Here is a 16868-nt window from a genome sequence, read left to right as displayed (position 1 = left end):
AGAACCAGTGTGAATGTCATGGGGTCCTAACCAACAGAACCAGTGTGAATGTCATGGGGTCCTATCCAACAGAACCAGTGTGAATGTCATGGGGTCCTAACCAACAGAACCAGTGTGAATGTCATGGGGTCCTAACCAACAGAACCAGTGTGAATGTCATGGGGTCCTAACCAACAGAACCAGTGTGAATGTCATGAGGTCCTAACCAACAGAACCAGTGTGAATGTCATGGGGTCCTAACCAACAGAACCAGTGTGAATATCATGGGGTCCTAACCAACAGAACCAGTGTGAATGTCATGGGGTCCTATCCAACAGAACCAGTGTGAATGTCATGAGGTCCTAACCAACAGAACCAGTGTGAATGTCATGAGGTCCTAACCAACAGAACCAGTGTGAATGTCATGATGTCCTAACCAACAGAACCAGTGTGAATGTCATGGGGTCCTATCCAACAGAACCAGTGTGAATGTCATGAGGTCCTAACCAACAGAACCAGTGTGAATGTCATGGGGTCCTAACCAACAGAACCAGTGTGAATGTCATGAGGTCCTAACCAACAGAACCAGTGTGAATGTCATGGGGTCCTAACCAACAGAACCAGTGTGAATGTCATGAGGTCCTAACCAACAGAACCAGTGTGAATGTCATGGGGTCCTAACCAACAGAACCAGTGTGAATGTCATGAGGTCCTAACCAACAGAACCAGTGTGAATGTCATGAGGTCCTAACCAACAGAACCAGTGTGAATGTCATGAGGTCCTAACCAACAGAACCAGTGTGAATGTCATGAGGTCCTAACCAACAGAACCAGTGTGAATGTCATGAGGTCCTAACCAACAGAACCAGTGTGAATGTCATGGGGTCCTAACCAACAGAACCAGTGTGAATGTCATGGGGTCCTAACCAACAGAACCAGTGTGAATGTCATGGGGTCCTAACCAACAGAACCAGTGTGAATGTCATGGGTACTAATCTCGTAACCACTGTGAATATCATGGGATCCTAACCTTCCTAAACAGTGTGAATTTAGATTAGATTAGATTCAACTTTATTGTCAATGAACAGTACAAGTACAGTACAATGAAATGCAGTTAGCATCTAACCAGAAGTGCAAATAGAAGAGGACAGAAAATGTACAAATATTAAATAAAGTGTATGTTACAAGTGGAATGTATAATGAAGGCAAATACATTAGCAATAAAGGCATATAGGGGAGGGCAGAAAATATACACATTTACAAGTATTAAGTATATGTATGTGCAAGTGGGAATTAATAGTTGTGCGATGAGGCAAAAGCAAATACAAATGACAATTCAGAATGTGCAATCGAGCAAGAGGGGTAAGGCAGTCTGTGAGCCTAGAGGGGAAGACCGTGTTGAATGCTGAGCTGAGGTCTATGAATAGCATTCTCACATAGGTGTTGGTTTTTTCCAGGTGGGTCAGGGCAGAGTGTAAAGCTGTGGAGATGGAGTCCTCTGTAGACCTGTTCGACTGGTAGGGATCCAGTCTTCGGGTGAGGCAGGACATAAGCCCTCTTAGGGAGACATTTTCTGAAATAAACACTGTTGATTGACAGGGGACACAAAATACAGTGGGGAGTGGCATATTCTGTGCCCCCTATGATTTACATAAAGACTGCATATATGGACTAGAAATACACTGGTCCCTGGGTAGCTCAGGCTGTAGGGTTGTGTGTTTTTACTGCCAGATGTTGTTAATTAGAATCCTGCAGGAGCCAGTTTCAGTTTAGTTATTTCTGGAAAATTCCCTTTCCATTAAACCACCCACTCTGTGAAATGCTGGTTCCAATCGGCTGTATTTTACCATGTCTTGTTATGGAGGGTGATTGAGATAGGCAATAGAAAAATTCACTAGTGCTAATATTTGGCATCATGTAGCCAAATATATTTTTTATGCTACTTTATGTAAAATCTAAAATTCTAGACTTTTACTTGGAACTATGGTTGCCATGGCAGTGAATTCTCCTCTTTGTGTGATGACTTGTTTTCTTGTATGTATCTTGAGCATAAGACGTCATATTTTGGGAACTGGTGGTGTATAAAAAGGTATAAGCAATAATGTGTCAGACAAGTTTAACTTCACTCATTTAATGGTTTCAACAGATTTTTCACTAAGGCTTCCTAGAATGCTATACATGTAAAGTTCACAGCTCTTCCGGGCTAAAACAACCTTAGAAAGTGGAAAGACTACAGAAAGAAAACACTGTGCTTCGTGATAACTGCAACAAACTGGATGCCTACAAAAGGAGATACTCTGAGAGTAGCAGGAATCTAAGAGCAGGCTGGAGAGAATGTCAAGAAGATAATTGTTGAGCTGTTCAGCAAGGTGTCTTCTAAGTTGGCAGGCCAGCTCGTCACCAGTGACCCTAGTTCTGGAGGTCACACTCCTCATGGAGAATCAGGGACAGGATCTGGAAAGATGCAAGAACATTGGATGTATTGAGACAACTGAAAATCTCTCTTTGAAGATCTTCCTCAAGAAGTCAAAGATGCCAGAAACTAATTGTAGCCTCTAGTTGAACAAGCAACAAAGGAGGGGAAGAAAGTGTGCTTTCAGGGACCCTTTGCTCTGACTGATGGTAAAAGATTCTGCATATAATGAATAGATAAATAAATGAACATGACCTAATAGACTTTTAGAATTCTCCATGTGTTTTATTTTATTTCATGGTTTTCTGTAAAAACTCAAAGTGACTTGCTCCTTGTGGAATGTTGTTGATATAATTTTTATAATATATATATATATTTATATATACTCTTTGGGGTTAGGTCCAGCTCTTCCTCACAATCTAGTTGAGTTGACAACTATAAATTAATATAAAAAAGAGAGAGGATAAAAAAAATATATAAATATATATATTTCATCTAGTTAAATTAATAGCTGTTTAAAAATGAAAAATTTGACCTTTACCTACTTTACAGTATTTTGCTGAATTATGCATTATTTTCACCTCTTGAGGTTTTATCCAGTTTTCCATCTCTAATAGATGGAAGTCAAGTGTTCACTTTCTGTAGTTCTCAAGTCTTGCGAAATAATACAAAACTGATGTTCTTAAGAGTGCCACTCAACAAACAAGGATACAAACCTTTGGAGATCCCAATGGGGAAATGACTTATGGCTAGCTCATGGGTCAGAGCACACTCTGTTGGGTGGCCACTTTAAAGAATAGGTTTGCTGGGGATGTTTTAGATAATAATACATTTGAAATATTCAAGCCCTTTGAAATAACTACATCTAAAGTGTGGCCACGACTAGAAGTTGGCTCGTTTACATGTTAAGACAATTCAAAAGTATTCAGTAGGGTAGAGAGTTTTTTAGCAGTGCTATCGTTGGAATTATATATTTTCATAACTTTACGTGACAGTAACACCTAATTGAAGTGACAGTTTCCACTTGACTTTTTCGTCAAGTGAAAAGACAAGAGAAACGTGGAAACCCCTCCTCTTATACTGCGCAAGGGGTTGTGGTCTATATTACCCCAAAAAGCAAGCACGGATACATACTCCAAAAATCCACCAGAAATAGTCGACCCCCGGGAATGTTTGGCATACTATTCTCAGCGTACTTTGGTTTGGGACACACTCATCTTCTCACATACTAATCTGGCACAGACTAGATAGAACCACATCACTCTCTCCTGCTTTCCTAAACACACAACCCCTCTGAGGTCAAACAGTAGAACACATCCCTACACATGCCTGTTCATCTCAACAAAATCTGTCTATGGTTTGTCAATGTCAAGAACAACCATACCATAACGCTCTCAACTGTGGCATGGTTGATGTGCCTGGGTGGTTTAATCTCCCACACCATAACATTTAAATTCACTTGTGTTCCTCAAGAGATACAACAAATGCCTGATTTGTTACCGTTTCCCATCCACTGCCTCTTTACATGACTCTCAACAGTTGCATCTGTGAGTAATTCAATACCTGACAAAGGGTGCTTACAGATGTGTGGGGGACAGAGGAAGAGTAATCGTATAGAAAAGGTAAATCCATCCATAACAAACGTTTCTCGGTCAGCAAACTCATTGTCTGTTTACAGAGAACATCCCCATGCTGATGCATTTGTGAACTGAAATGTTCCTCCTCTAGGAGGATGTATAATAACCACCAGTGCAACATTATACTTCATTGTGGGAGCTAGAAACTAGCATTTCACAAAACCTGCCAGAGCATTGGCAGATTGTGTCTAAAACCGATGAACTGACACTGTTATGCTGTTATGGGCTCTGTGGCGGCAGAAGTCCTAAAGGGGCCATTAGTGCTACTAATGGTAAAGACGTGCTACTGTGATATCAGTGAAGATATACTACTTATTTTACCTCTCAAGCAAGATTTACTTTATTTTACTGTATGGAACTCACTTGATAACTGATACTATAATATATATTATGAACTTGATAACTGATACTATAATATATATTATGAACCCATTTCAATCTTGTCATGCAATAATAATGAACATAAATCACAGGAAAGATTCAAACAGAGATCATTTTATTGTCATTCCTTTCATTTAAAAAAATTCCCAACTACATCATGTCATGCACACCATGGTCTCCTCACTGGGCTCAATGTTATGGTCACATGGTATTTTATGGAAGGTTCATGATGCCAAAAGTAATTGAATTGAATGAATTGAACCATTTTTCTTCACTAGTTGGTACAAGGGGTTAGACAGGAAAGGCATTTGAATGACAAGGTGTCCATGAGCCTTAAGGTAAATAGGAGAACTATGCACAGAGCATGTCAATCATTTAACCAGGCAGAAAAATTAAATGGTTTTTGATTCATATTGCATGTGATTTCTTTTTCCAAAACATTATACCCTGTACATTCAGAATGATTTTTGGCTGTAACCTGGTACCAACACAAGATTTACACACGCACGCACACACACACGCACACACGCATTAAGAAATTTTAAAAAACAATACATTGGTCCAGTAAAAGTGCTATTCAAGACCTAGAGCCGAACAGGAAAAAATTCTATATTACATACAAAAGAAATAAAAATCTTTAAGAGTATATTAATGGGAAAACAATATATTAGAATGATTTTGGATACAGCATGTACACAATCAGCTCCCACTGTTCTGAGATCCTATTGGTCAGCTGGAAGCAATGAGAACCTGTAAAAAAAGAAATGTATTCTGCTTCTACAATCCCCCATATAGCTTCGTTATTCTCACCATGGTCAGTACAATACTCTACAGGTTCATTGGATTTCATAGCATTCAGACAGGATGGCCTTATTTATTTTGGCACTAGGCACAGAAATAATAAATATACTTAAACAAGTGGCTAAAACCCACCCAATCATATAAATTCAGACCTCTGAACACTTCCTGCTTCCCAGTCAATGAGATCTGCAACTCAGACAATTAAATGTTTGAATAAAAAGAAATATGCTCAAATTGTAGAAGACAAAAAAAGTGCAAGAACAGTTGCAGTAGCATTACATTGGGTCGGGAATAAAATGCCACGGTGTCACAGAATATGGGCACACTCTTCCTGAGTCTGGTTGTGGTAAAGAGGAACGGGAGGTGTGTTTCCATCTGGGTGGACCTCATTATTAACATCATATTTACACTCAGTATTTTGACGGGCCGAACTCAACACTAACGTTCACAAACATTCTGTAACGTCCACAGCTTTATTCCACCTCTCCTCGGTGATGTTGTGATTGCGACGGAATAAGAAATTGTTCAATATGCAGAAGAGAAGAAAAAAGCAATGTCATAACTGTGGTATACGGTCTCATATACCACTGTTTTCAGCCAATCAGCATTCAGGGTTTGAACCACCTGGTTACTTATGTAACCTATAGATACAGTGGTAGATGAGGGAGGCTGACAAGACCAAGAGTCTTCCTTTCAATGGCCGGATATTCATTTGTCCACAGCCGTGGCATTTACATATCCAATAACGATCCAATCATTCCTGAGACTGGGGGGTTGGGGTTTATGGGTTAAGGAAAGGTCACCAATGCTGAGTTAGGGGTTACATTTAGGCTGCGTCCTCATCACCTCTGCCCCTCCTTTAAGGGGAGCCATTCATTTCCTGCAACGGTTTTCCAACCTCTCCTCTAGGACACCCAGACAGTTCAAAATGTTGTTGGAGCTCTGAACTTGCTCACCAGACTCCAAAACGGTTGACAACTATTGGACAAGTTGAATCAGGTAAGCAACCTCTGAAATAGATCAAAGACAAGGGGAGGACTGAGAACCCCTATTCCATTGCGCTCTGGTTTAAAGTAGTGCATTATAAAATGAATAGGGTGCAATGTGGGACATCCCCAAGCAGCTACACTTCATTGATGGTCCTCTCCGAGGGCCGGTACTCATTAGTGTTCGGGGATGACATGTAGAAGGACTGGGTCTTCCTCTTTAGACGGGTCCTCTTTGTGGCAAGGGAGCGCTTGCTGGAGATGATGATCTCAGAGATGAACTTCTTGCAGTCGATGCAGACCTCCATGGAGCTCCAGTCCTCAGTAAGCTCCTTGGGCAGATCCAGTTCTGGCTCGTCACCAGAACCCTCGGTGCTGCTGTGTTTGGCCAACCTGGGGAAGACAGTTCCACTGCGTTCAACCAGGAGGGCCAGCGGACAACCACAACAGCTACAGGTGTTATTAGACACTAGTTCTGTAATATGTACCTGGAGACGGTTCGGCGCAGGCTGTTACTGCGATGGAGGCTGGAGGAGGGCTTCTCTGTGGAGGCGGAGGCATCACCTCTAGACAGGGTGGAGTTCAGACCCAGGGAGTAGATGGGGAGGCTGGCATATGGTTTGGAGGGCAGTCTCATCTGACACCAGGAGACAGGGTTAGGTGGGCCACAGACACATACAATCTTCATTGATAATGTGGTCAGAAAAGGGGCGGGTGGAGAGAGAGGGGGGGGAGAAGAGAGACGAATAGAGAGGGGAGAAGAGAGAGAGCCTTGCCACAGAGTAGAGAAGGCACAGAAAAACCTGTCTCCCTGTAGAGGAAAGGTTGTGTGATCACGGCACCATAGCAGAACCTGAGACTGAGCTGCACTTCCTGATACAATGTAAAAAATACCAAACTATCAGAAACAATTATTTCCCAATTTTTGAAGGGATAATTAAAGGTTTTAGGGATCTTTCTAATGAGGAAAGGCTGTCTATCCTATTGGGGGAGCTGTGTATGGGCAGCGTGGAGAGCTGTGTATGGGCAGCGTGGAGAGCTGTGTATGGGCAGCGTGGAGAGCTGTGTATGGGCAGCGTGGAGAGCTGTGTATGGGCAGCGTGGAGAGCTGTGTATGGGCAGCGTGGAGAGCTGTGTATGGGCAGCGTGGAGAGCTGTGTATGGGCAGCGTGGAGAGCTGTGTATGGGCAGCGTGGAGAGCTGTGTATGGGCAGCGTGGAGAGCTGTGTATGGGCAGCGTGGAGAGCTGTGTATGGGCAGCGTGGAGAGCGGTGTATGGGCAGCGTGGAGAGCGGTGTATGGGCAGCGTGGAGAGCGGTGTATGGGCAGCGTGGAGAGCGGTGTATGGGCAGCGTGGAGAGCGGTGTATGGGCAGCGTGGAGAGCGGTGTATGGGCAGCGTGGAGAGCGGTGTATGGGCAGCGTGGAGAGCGGTGTATGGGCAGCGTGGAGAGCGGTGTATGGGCAGCGTGGAGAGCGGTGTATGGGCAGCGTGGAGAGCGGTGTATGGGCAGCGTGGAGAGCGGTGTATGGGCAGCGTGGAGAGCGGTGTATGGGCAGCGTGGAGAGCGGTGTATGGGCAGCGTGGAGAGCGGTGTATGGGCAGCGTGGAGAGCGGTGTATGGGCAGCGTGGAGAGCGGTGTATGGGCAGCGTGGAGAGCGGTGTATGGGCAGCGTGGAGAGCGGTGTATGGGCAGCGTGGAGAGCGGTGTATGGGCAGCGTGGAGAGCGGTGTATGGGCAGCGTGGAGAGCGGTGTATGGGCAGCGTGGAGAGCGGTGTATGGGCAGCGTGGAGAGCGGTGTATGGGCAGCGTGGAGAGCGGTGTATGGGCAGCGTGGAGAGCGGTGTATGGGCAGCGTGGAGAGCGGTGTATGGGCAGCGTGGAGAGCGGTGTATGGGCAGCGTGGAGAGCGGTGTATGGGCAGCGTGGAGAGCGGTGTATGGGCAGCGTGGAGAGCGGTGTATGGGCAGCGTGGAGAGCGGTGTATGGGCAGCGTGGAGAGCGGTGTATGGGCAGCGTGGAGAGCGGTGTATGGGCAGCGTGGAGAGCGGTGTATGGGCAGCGTGGAGAGCGGTGTATGGGCAGCGTGGAGAGCGGTGTATGGGCAGCGTGGAGAGCGGTGTATGGGCAGCGTGGAGAGCGGTGTATGGGCAGCGTGGAGAGCGGTGTATGGGCAGCGTGGAGAGCGGTGTATGGGCAGCGTGGAGAGCTGTGTATGGGCAGCGTGGAGAGCGGTGTATGGGCTGCGTGGAGAGCTGTGTATGGGCAGCGTGGAGAGCTGTGTATGGGCAGCGTGGAGAGCTGTGTATGGGCAGCGTGGAGAGCTGTGTATGGGCAGCGTGGAGAGCTGTGTATGGGCAGCGTGGAGAGCTGTGTATGGGCAGCGTGGAGAGCTGTGTATGGGCAGCGTGGAGAGCTGTGTATGGGCAGCGTGGAGAGCTGTGTATGGGCAGCGTGGAGAGCTGTGTATGGGCAGTTCAGTATGTTGCAGCCTGACTAAAATTGGGGGACTCTCTCTGACCAAGCACACATCTGTCTCACTGTTTTCCACCAATGTTTAGTTCTAGTTGTTGTTTTTGTGTGTATTTGTATTGTGTTTTAACTTTATCTTTTGATTATCCAAAAAAGTGTGTGTGTGAGACACTTAAATATATATTGCTAATAAGTTATTCAAACATTGTGATTGTACTTTGACAATATGTACACGTGCATCATGCCAATAAAGTGAATTGAGACACACGGAGAGAGAGAGAGAGAGAGAGACAGACACACGGAGAGAGAGAGAGAGAGAGAGACAGACACACGGAGAGAGAGAGAGAGAGAGAGAGAGAGAGAGAGAGACAGACACACGGAGAGAGAGAGAGAGAGAGAGACTGACACACGGAGAGAGAGAGAGAGAGAGAGAGACTGACACACGGAGAGAGAGAGAGAGAGAGAGAGAGAGAGAGACAGACACACGGAGAGAGAGAGAGAGAGAGAGAGAGAGAGAGAGAGAGACAGACACACGGAGAGAGAGAGAGAGAGAGAGAGAGAGAGAGAGAGACAGACACACGGAGAGAGAGAGAGAGAGAGAGAGAGAGAGAGAGAGAGACAGACACACGGAGAGAGAGAGAGAGAGAGAGAGAGAGAGAGAGAGACAGACACACGGAGAGAGAGAGAGAGAGACAGACACACGGAGAGAGAGAGAGACAGAGACAGACACACGGAGAGAGAGAGAGAGAGAGAGAGACAGACACACGGAGAGAGAGAGAGAGAGAGAGAGAGAGACAGACAGACACACGGAGAGAGAGAGAGAGAGAGAGACTGACACACGGAGAGAGAGAGAGAGAGAGAGAGAGACTGACACACGGAGAGAGAGAGAGAGAGAGAGACAGACACACGGAGAGAGAGAGAGAGAGAGAGAGAGACAGACACACGGAGAGAGAGAGAGAGAGAGAGAGAGAGAGAGAGAGACAGACACACGGAGAGAGAGAGAGAGAGAGAGAGAGAGAGAGAGAGACAGACACACGGAGAGAGAGAGAGAGAGACAGACACACGGAGAGAGAGAGAGAGAGAGAGAGAGAGACAGACAGACACACGGAGAGAGAGAGAGAGAGAGACAGACAGACACACGGAGAGAGAGAGAGAGAGAGAGACTGACACACGGAGAGAGAAAGAGAGAGACAGACACACAGAGAGAGAGAGAGAGAGACAGAGACACACAGAGAGAGAGAGAGAGAGAGACAGACACACAGAGAGAGAGAGAGAGAGAGACAGACACACAGAGAGAGAGAGAGAGAGAGACAGACACACAGAGAGAGAGAGAGAGAGAGACAGACACACAGAGAGAGAGAGAGAGAGAGACAGACACACAGAGAGAGAGAGAGAGAGAGATTGACACACAGAGAGAGAGAGAGAGAGAGATTGACACACAGAGAGAGAGAGAGAGAGAGATTGACACACAGAGAGAGAGAGAGAGAGAGATTGACACACAGAGAGAGAGAGAGACTGACACACAGAGAGAGAGAGAGAGACTGACACAGAGAGAGAGAGAGAGAGACAGACACACAGAGAGAGAGAGAGAGACAGACACACAGAGAGAGAGAGAGACAGACACACAGAGAGAGACAGAGACAGACACACAGAGAGAGACAGAGACAGACACACAGAGAGAGACAGAGACAGACACACAGAGAGAGACAGAGACAGACACACAGAGAGAGACAGAGACAGACACACAGAGAGAGACAGAGACAGACACACAGAGAGAGACAGAGGAGACCAGCGGGGATGAAGCTCACCTTTCTACAGCACTGAGAGCACACAGGCCTACAAACAGAAAAATCATCATTATTCAGACAGACAGAACATGATTTGGTACAGATCTGCCAGGAACAATCTCATTTGCTATTGAACTGCATGGTTCCCCAGTCATAGTGGGCAGACCACAAAACAATCAGTGCATTACGCCCAGTTTCATTTGATATGATATTAATGAAGTGAATCCTGATGCCGTTTACAAGGTCTAAGGTCACTTTAGAAGTAAAAACTTTCATCTGCACAACGACCTTCGCTCATAATTTGCTCCCACACATTCACAATATCCTTCCTAAGTTAGGGTTCTCCAGGCCCAACCTCCAGCCTAAGTTAGGGTTCTCCAGGCCCAACCACCAGCCTAAGTTAGGGTTCTCCAGGCCCAACCACCAGCCTAAGTTAGGGACCATTTCTGAGTCATTGTTTTCATTATAGGTACTGTACTGTCGGTTAGTAAAACTGTGGTTATACTGCGATGGACGAACTGCACCTACAAGGACCATTTCCATGAACAGTGTAGTTCACACAGCGTAGTGTTTGGCTGTTCAACTGTTACTGTTCTTTTAAAGAAATGAACCAGCCATGGAGTGAATGTAGGTACTGTATAGCTATTAGCTAGCCATCTACAGTGATGTCTTTCTATTTAAACATGTTGAATGTAGTGTTGTTACCCTGTTATACCTCTTGTTGTTTTGGATGTTAACTAATGTAGGGAACTAGTTTAGAGATCCGTGGAGTTTCGACTAATTGGTTTGACAATGCAGAAGTAAACAGACACCACGTCTCTACACACAAATATGGTGCAACAACACCCGCTTTTTAAATAGCATAGTGGTAAAAGAACGTGTGGATCGAAACCAGCCGACCAGCCTGTATCTTGTCAACTAAACGAAACAACATCCTGATCCTGTCCCCACCATCTCTATAAAACCATCCCACCAGTCCTGATCCTAACCCCACCATCTCTATAAAACCATCCCACCAGTCCTGATCCTAACCCCACCATCTCTATAAAACCACCCCACCAGTCCTGATCCTGTCCCCACAATCTCTATAAAACCATCCAACTGGTCCTGATCCTGTCCCCACCATCTCTATAAAACCATCCCACCAGTCCTGATCCTAACCCCACCATCTCTATAAAACCATCCCACCAGTCCTGATCCTATCCCCACCATCTCTATAAAACCATCCCACTGGTCCTGATTTGAAAAAGAGTTTAAAATAAATTAACTGTACCTTTTGCAGAACTGGCAGGTGTAGGACCAGATGAAGAAGGAAAACCTTTTAGTCCGACATGAGAAACACAGCTACACACCCAGGACACCCCCAGACGACAGAGACACAGCACATACAGGTGTTAGGTGCTACCAACATGTGTCAATATGGTTCAGTCAGACTACATTTAGTTTCAGTGATAATTGGTTTTGGTTATAGGTTTAAAGTACGATGTTTGATGTTATGGTTCATTAGTCAGAGCTGGCTTTAACATAACTGAAAGCAACGTTGTGCAAGGCCCAGACAAAACCTTTTCTAGACCACACACAGAAGTGACATGTAGAATAAAGAATCACATCAGCATGTGTCATTTCTCTCAGCAAGGCTCCTGTACAGTAGTGGGGAGCTGTTCTCACCTTCCCTTTCTTCAGGGCATTGTAGAGGTCTTTGTACTGCTGGAACTTCTCCAGCTCTGCTTTAACCAGGACCTGTCTGATATGCATCACCTCCTCCACCGTCAGGGCCAAGCACTCCACAGGGTAGCAGAACTCCTCCTGAAACACACAGACCCACAGTGTGTTGGGTCAGAGGAGCAGCTCAGACCAGGAAACATGACTCCTATTACAGGAAGAACGATCCCTTTAACAAAGCGATGTGTGTGAATGAAATATCTGTGAGATGACCAAGACACCAACACAAAAACCAAATTCTGCAGTGTTGTTAGCTACCTTGAAAATAACAGACACAACATCATCCAAGCGTGCAGCTAAACCTCATACACACTTCAGACGCTCCAATCAAGCCCAGACTCCTGTCCACACACAGACCGACCATGCGGATGAGGACAAATGGACAATGACAACGAAGCGAAAACCTGACCCCATTGTATCACCCGTGAGGCATGACGTTAGTTGGCGTGTATGAAGTTTGACGTGACCCCAAGACGCAGAGTTACAGTAAGTGACGACTGATGAAGGCCATTGGGTGTGTTCCAGATCATTCCGCAGTCACAGGGAAGCAATAACCATATCATTAATAAGATCTATATGAACTGTACATCAATGCATTGCAGTGAGGTCGACCTGGAACGCATCCATAGCGATTAATTTACGCGTGACATCACCACATACCGCGTGAGCACCACGGCTGGGGGCGGGGACTTCCTCCTGAGGTGTTGAAGGAAACAGAAGAGCCACTTCAGAATCAACCTACAACCTTTCCATCGGCCTGATGGGAGGTCAAACACAGCACCCCAGCTCAGAACGCGCTTTTAAGGAAGCCGTCTCAGAGAAGAACACATTCATAAAAGAACACTGTCATGTAACTGAAAAGGAGTACATGTTCCTTCTTAAAAGAAACCTTTTAAACCGGACTCTCCAGTAGAGCAATGGGACTGCAAAAGAGGAACTAAAACATCAACATTGTATTTACTTCAGGGCACATTATGGAACATCCAGACTTCGGAATAGGAAAGGAAAGAAGACCCTTCGGTTCCCCAGAATGGAGGCCGGAGGAAGACCATGAAGACACAGAGGGGAAAGGTCAAACATCAGAGCCTGATACACTTTGCTCATAATATCACAAACATATTTTGTATCATGGAGGCTGACCTCCAAACGGTTAGCGCCCTATTCCCTACTACTTTAAACCACTGATCATAGGGCTCTGTGATGGTAACGGGATGCAATGTTACACATGCAAGCAACACATCCATCCCTATTGATTCATGGTAGTTGGGAAACATCCATCCCTATTGATTCATGGTAGTTGGGAAACATCCATCCCTATTGATTCATGGTAGTTGGGAAACAACTATACCAATTGATTCATGGTAGTTGGGAAACAACTATACCAATTGATTCATGGTAGTTGGGAAACAACTATACCAATTGATTCATGGTAGTTGGGAAACAACTATACCAATTGATTCATGGTAGTTGGGAAACAACTATACCAATTGATTCATGGTAGTTGGGAAACAACTATACCAATTGATTCATGGTAGTTGGGAAACAACTATACCAATTGATTCATGGTAGTTGGGAAACAACTATACCAATTGATTCATGGTAGTTGGGAAACAACTATACCAATTGATTCATGGTAGTTGGGAAACAACTATCTAGTGAACTCCAGAGGTATTTGCACAATGAAAGTTTTCTGCTTTTTGGACTCTGTATTTCAGCAATTTTGGATTTTAAATGACAACAATGGGGTTTCAAATGAATGAATCTGAGGGTATTTTCATCCATATTGGACAAACAATTATGTATTTAAAGCAGGTTTAATGTGTTATCTCCCCATTTGAGGGTTCCTAAAGTGTTTAGAATTGGCTTTCCAAGTGTCTCTTATTAGACAGATGTGTTTGTTTGCATCATTAGTACATAAATATGAGAGCTATTAGTGTCCAGTCTGGGTTCCAGGCATGAAGTTTGAATCCTCATGTTGTCAGTTGCCGGAAACAAATCAAGCTGGCCAATCACGAAGCAGAGAAATCAGATCAGAAAGATACAGTTGCATTGCAATTCTACCAAGACAAAATAACAGAGTTGCTAAGTTCGGACCATTCCCAGGACGGAGCATGAAGCCCTGTTCCAATACAGCACCGTCAGACACACCAGGACGTACCAGGGACCGGCTGCTGTTTCGGCCGGGTTCTGTGAAAGGCCGTACTCCGGAGGGGGTCTCCTTCCCCACGGAGCGCCTCCTCTGGGGGGAGGCCAGCCTGTCAGGCGGGGATGTGGACAACAGGGAGGCAGGAGGCGGGATCTGTAAGGGCTCTGAAACAGGAGAGAAGGAGACCACAGAGCTATGATGGAGGGAACATGGCTGAAGCAGTTTGACCAGTGACAGGCACTGCTGTCAAAGTAAAGGGAGTTCCAATATAAGCTTCCATGTTGGTTATATTGCCTCTAATATATGAAGTTAGTCATCAGAATCAATGAGATTTAAGGACTTGTGAATTGGCATGTCTGTAAAATGTTTCTAATGCAATAATATGTATGTTTTCATGGAAATGGAAAGGCTTCTGAGTGCACTGCATTGTAATTAAATCATCTTTCAACAGAGAAATGGAAGATGGCTGGGTTCTCACTTTTCTTCCCAATTACTGACTCAGGGGATGAGGCATCCAAGGCAGAGCCGGAAACACTGGAGGAGCTGTTACTGGGCTCATCCTGGGGATACATTCACAGGACCAGAGACATGAACATTTCAGGTGACAGCTCAGTCGATAGAGTATGGAGTACAGAACTCCCACTACTATGATAAAGTATGAACATGTATGGACTCTACTGCAAGGGTCCCCAGATGAATGGAAATCTAACTAATTTCTCAAACACGAAATAAGGAAAAAAATGTATGTGCAAGTCAACAACTTTACTAAATAGAAAACAGCATTTTACTTAATAGAAATGAGCAATAAAAATGAGGACTGGTCACCCCTCTGAGCCTGGTTCCTGTAAGTTTCTTCCTAAATTTTGTCTTACTTAGGGAGTTTTTCCAAGCCACTGAAATTCAACACTACTGTTGTTTGCTCCTTGGGGTTTAAGGCCGGGTGTTTTGTAAAAGCACTTTCTGACAACAGCTGATGTAAAAAGGACTTTAGAAATAAATTTGATTGAGCATTTTATGTGCATTTGTGAAGTATGGACAAGACAAAATCCCAATCTATTCACACACGTACGTCAGACTCCGAGCTGCCCAGTTCAGCCAACGTTGGCGCTTTGAGCAGCCGTTTGGGCTGACACAGAGTCCCGCCCTCCCCCTGAGCCAGCGGGACAGACAGGGACAGGGTGCTGGTGGCATGCTTCCTGGATGCATCCGGAGTGGACGGGTCTGTGGGAGGAGTGGCAGAAGACACTAGTCACCGGGAGTCCAGACACTTCTCCACAACAGTTATCAATACAACAGAACAAACACAGGAGGAGTCTGGCCTCAACACCTTTAACAACATCACGTTTATGCACTTGGGTGGAATATAGTTACAGCAGATGGGCAGGGCCAAGCCCGATCTAGTCAGATCACACTGGAACATTCTAGTTTCCCTTTTCTTACTCTGAAGTGTGCATAGACGACAACTTAATATCTCCTTTCACCCCTAAAAAAATATATACATTTACTATTTAACTATGGCTATGGTTTTTCCAAAACAGTCCACTGTTCTTAACTACTTTTGGAAACAGAAAACCGGACTGATGTCAAATAATTGACTAGAAGTCAGTAGGTCATCACTGTTCCATGCCAGGCAATGGGCGCCCTCTCATTAATATGTTTTAGGAAGTGGGAACGCTTTTTGATCAATACATCTACTGAATCTGGCATCTGGTTCTGTGTTACTACTAGAGGGCTTCCTGTCTGCATACTGATCGACCACTACCACGAGCGCCATCAGTCATACTGCTGTTGTACATCTAGGGTTTATGTCAACAGGATAACCGGCAATCTTTCAGTCATGCCGTAAAACAAACACACTTCTGTCAATGAATAGACCCACGGCCAACACACTAGCACCTCAGACACACACCCTTTCACCAGAGCTCCTTCCTGAAGACTAAAACCAAAACTAGTTTAACCAGCTCCAGGTCACAGCCATTATTACTGAGGGGAGAAAAGGTTTCTAGAGGAAGCACTGAAATAAATAAAGTTTAATCGGTGAAGGAAAAAAAAACACTGGTTAGTAGATGGACAGAAATGCTTTTCACAAATATCTGTAAACATTTTGAAAGGCATTCATCTGCATTCAGGTCTAACAATTTGCTCACACACACTTCGAGTGAGAGGGCACAGGTAACTGCTTACCTGAACTTCGGAACAGATCCTGGGGAGTGCTGACGCTTTTACCCGCTCCTAAAGAGGGGAACATGTCCTTCAATATGACCAGTACCATCATCACATCCCTCCTAGTCATCAGCCAGGTCGGACGCTACACTACATTAGCCTCCAGCACTCACAGGGACACACAGTGAGCATGAACGTGAAAGAGGAAGTGAGGGGTCAAGGGTCATCTCTGTGCATTAAGTGGGGTAAATGCAAATCCACAGAGATGGTGGATTATGGTAGCCATGCCAAGCAGGAAGTTTATATTCAGGCGTAACAGAGTAATCTGTCCCTTCTATGGTCAATCATTAGTTTGAGTTGTTTCCTGATATATACATT

General features: G+C 45.1%; 1 protein-coding gene across 6 annotated transcripts in view; it reads right to left on the bottom strand.

Moving 5' to 3' along the window:
- Nucleotides 1-4503: 4503 nt before the first annotated feature.
- Nucleotides 4504-16868, bottom strand: part of spire1a (spire-type actin nucleation factor 1a) — a 44040-nt gene continuing 31675 nt past the window's right edge. For 2 of the 6 annotated variants that reach the window (XM_034294769.1, XM_034294771.1), the window contains 10 exons: nucleotides 16512-16559; nucleotides 15397-15548; nucleotides 14806-14887; nucleotides 14340-14491; nucleotides 12842-12877; nucleotides 12128-12265; nucleotides 11733-11803; nucleotides 10481-10508; nucleotides 6686-6834; nucleotides 4504-6590 (listed from right to left, as the gene is read on the bottom strand). In XM_034294769.1, coding sequence (XP_034150660.1) covers nucleotides 6335-6590; nucleotides 6686-6834; nucleotides 10481-10508; nucleotides 11733-11803; nucleotides 12128-12265; nucleotides 12842-12877; nucleotides 14340-14491; nucleotides 14806-14887; nucleotides 15397-15548; nucleotides 16512-16559 — 1112 coding nt within the window. In that variant the 3' untranslated portion in view covers nucleotides 4504-6334. The remainder of the gene's footprint in view (nucleotides 6591-6685; nucleotides 6835-10480; nucleotides 10509-11732; nucleotides 11804-12127; nucleotides 12266-12841; nucleotides 12878-14339; nucleotides 14492-14805; nucleotides 14888-15396; nucleotides 15549-16511; nucleotides 16560-16868) is intronic. The other 4 variants (XR_004576269.1, XR_004576267.1, XR_004576268.1 and 1 more) reach the window with 4 other exon arrangements.

The sequence above is a fragment of the Esox lucius genome, chromosome 10, assembly GCF_011004845.1.
Source record: "Esox lucius isolate fEsoLuc1 chromosome 10, fEsoLuc1.pri, whole genome shotgun sequence".
Classification (NCBI taxonomy): domain Eukaryota; kingdom Metazoa; phylum Chordata; class Actinopteri; order Esociformes; family Esocidae; genus Esox; species Esox lucius.
The sequence above is the reverse complement of the archived record's forward strand: the minus strand, read 5'-3'. Positions and strand labels throughout refer to the sequence as shown.